General features: G+C 38.9%; 1 protein-coding gene across 1 annotated transcript in view; it reads left to right on the forward strand.

The window, feature by feature from the left end:
* The window catches only part of LOC103138771 (NACHT, LRR and PYD domains-containing protein 4E-like), a 22,880-nt gene that overhangs the window by 6,545 nt on the left and 13,955 nt on the right, over positions 1–2,380 (forward strand). Inside the window, exon 5 of the mRNA XM_007553108.2 lies at positions 841–933. Coding sequence (XP_007553170.1) covers positions 841–933 — 93 coding nt within the window. The remainder of the gene's footprint in view (positions 1–840; positions 934–2,380) is intronic.

Below are 2,380 nucleotides of genomic sequence, written 5' to 3' on the forward strand. Positions count from 1 at the left end.
GAATAGAAACTATGGGTTGAGAGTCTTGAGTGAAAGTAATTTAAAATATGGCAGCTGGAAGAAGCATTCTGGGTCTTGTATTTCATACATTGCAGAGATCATTTTCCTAACATGTATTTTGCAGTGGAGACCAACTTTTCTTTGCGGAGACCATGGCATGGTCCCTATGAGGCAAGGCCGACCCAAGGCATAAGCAAACTAAGCAGCCGCTTAGGGTCCCAGGGCACCTGAGTGAAGTTGGCCCCCCCACCAAACGAAGCACAAACGCTTGACACCAATTTTGTCTGATTTGAAGAAGGTGGGGGGGGGGCAACTTCACTCAGGTGCCCTGGGACCCTAAGCGGCTGCTTAGTTTGCTTATGCCTTGGGTCGGCCTTGCCTCATAGGGACCATGCCATGGTCTCCACAAAGAAAAGTTGGTCTCCACTGCGAAATACATGTTAGGAAAATGATCTCTGCAATGTATGAAATACAAGACCCAGAATGCTTCTTTCAGCTGCCATATTTTAAATTACTTTCACTCAAGACTCTCAACCCATAGTTTCTATTCTTTATATTTATTCATCAAAGTGAATGTTGCATAAAGACAGTCAGTGTATGAAAATGAATAAATATGTGAAACATTTAATTCACCCTGCACAGAGAGCTGTTCAGACAGAACAAAAGCTCTACCTTAAAGGGTCTTTAATATCACAACATTATTGGTATATAGATTTGAACAGATTTGAGAAAATTTTAAGGAAAATATTCCTAGTGTGACTTTTATTGTTTTTGTTGTTTTTTGATTGTTAAAGATTTATTTTAATCTTTTCTTAATATGTTTTTCTTTTTTCATTATAGACCTGAATCTGAATATGAACCTAGTCTCATGTCCAACAAGTCAAAGGATGACGTTATGAATTTTAATTCAGATCCACAGTCTCCATTAGAGAGGTGAGCTGCATCTGACTGTTAGAACTAGAATATGTAAAGTGAGTCACTGTAAAAGACTTTTCAAAGCAGCATGTGTTTCTTATTTTGATTTCTTTCTTTTTGTTTGTTTACTTCCCATTTTTGTTTACCCTTGTGTTAATTTATTCAAATTGTTTGTGCTTTTGGACTTGATTCCTTGAATTAGTGTTTTCTTTCCAATTATTGAATACATTAGTTTCAGATTTCTTATTTAATTTTCTCCACTTTGTATATTTTTCATCTTTCTCGTTGCCTGCCAGCTTGCTTCCCTTTTCTAATTTCCTATTTGCTTCCGTCTGCTCTCTTCCCAAGGTGCATTTTTTCACGTCTGATTATTTCTAATAGTTCCTATGCCGCTTTCTCCTCTCTAGTTTACATTGTTCCCCACAAGCTCTTCAATTATTCTACATGTTATTTCATGATTATTTGTTTATTTCATCTTTTGTTGTCTGTATGGTTTAGCCAGCTGTTCTTTGCCAACTTCTACTACGTCTTCAATTGTTTGGCAATAAATTCTTTCATATTCATATTCATTCCAAGACAGTGACGTGCGGTGAGGTTCATTGCTGCTGAGGCACTGATCTTACGATTATAGACACCATGCATGTTATTGGACGTATGGAAATTTCGCGCAGGCATACAACACTGGGGGGCAAAAAGACTAATCATTTACATGTCATCCATAGCCGCGTTAACTCAGTGAAACTTAGAAATGTAGGTATTAATTTCGTGCTATGATCCACAGCAAAGGGAAAGAGTCTGTATCCGCCAAGTCACAAGCAGACTCGTTGCCATAGCAACTGACAACAATCCCGCTTCATGTTTTCGGATTTAACACCAAAAATCTAGATTAGCTACCGCTTCCACTTTACTGAATTACTTAGACATACAAACTGTAGCCCACAAAACGCACATTTCATTAAAAAACAAAACAAAAACATCTTATTGGTGTCTTACCTTTACTTATCAATGAAATCCATCCACCGCTAATTCTGCACAAAAATATCCGTTCATCCAAAGCCAAGTCTATCCTCGGCATGTCTTTTCTACTCCGTTTAAGAATCGTCAAACTGTCTCGAAGCAAAACTTTCAGCTCTGGTGTTGGTCTTCCTTTAATTATCATCTCCTGCTTCAATTGAAAATCCACTTTAGAAAACTGTTTAAGTGTAGAAATGTAGTCTTTCATGTTGACGGCGGAAGAAAGGAGAAAACAAATATATCGCTGTACTTTACTTATTTACTGTGTGGCTAGCTCCATGGCTAGCTCACTGTGTCTTACTCTGCAGTTGTGCAGTCACAATATCTGGGATCATGAGCGCCCCCTGCCATGAGGCAAGAGAACTGCCTGCCTCCCCTGGAGTCTGTTCTCTGCCGTTTCTGATCGCTCCTCCTCACACAAAACACGAGACACACACACACACACACACAC

This window comes from Poecilia formosa, unplaced genomic scaffold (genome assembly GCF_000485575.1).
Source record: "Poecilia formosa unplaced genomic scaffold, Poecilia_formosa-5.1.2 Scaffold54, whole genome shotgun sequence".
NCBI lineage: Eukaryota > Metazoa > Chordata > Actinopteri > Cyprinodontiformes > Poeciliidae > Poecilia > Poecilia formosa.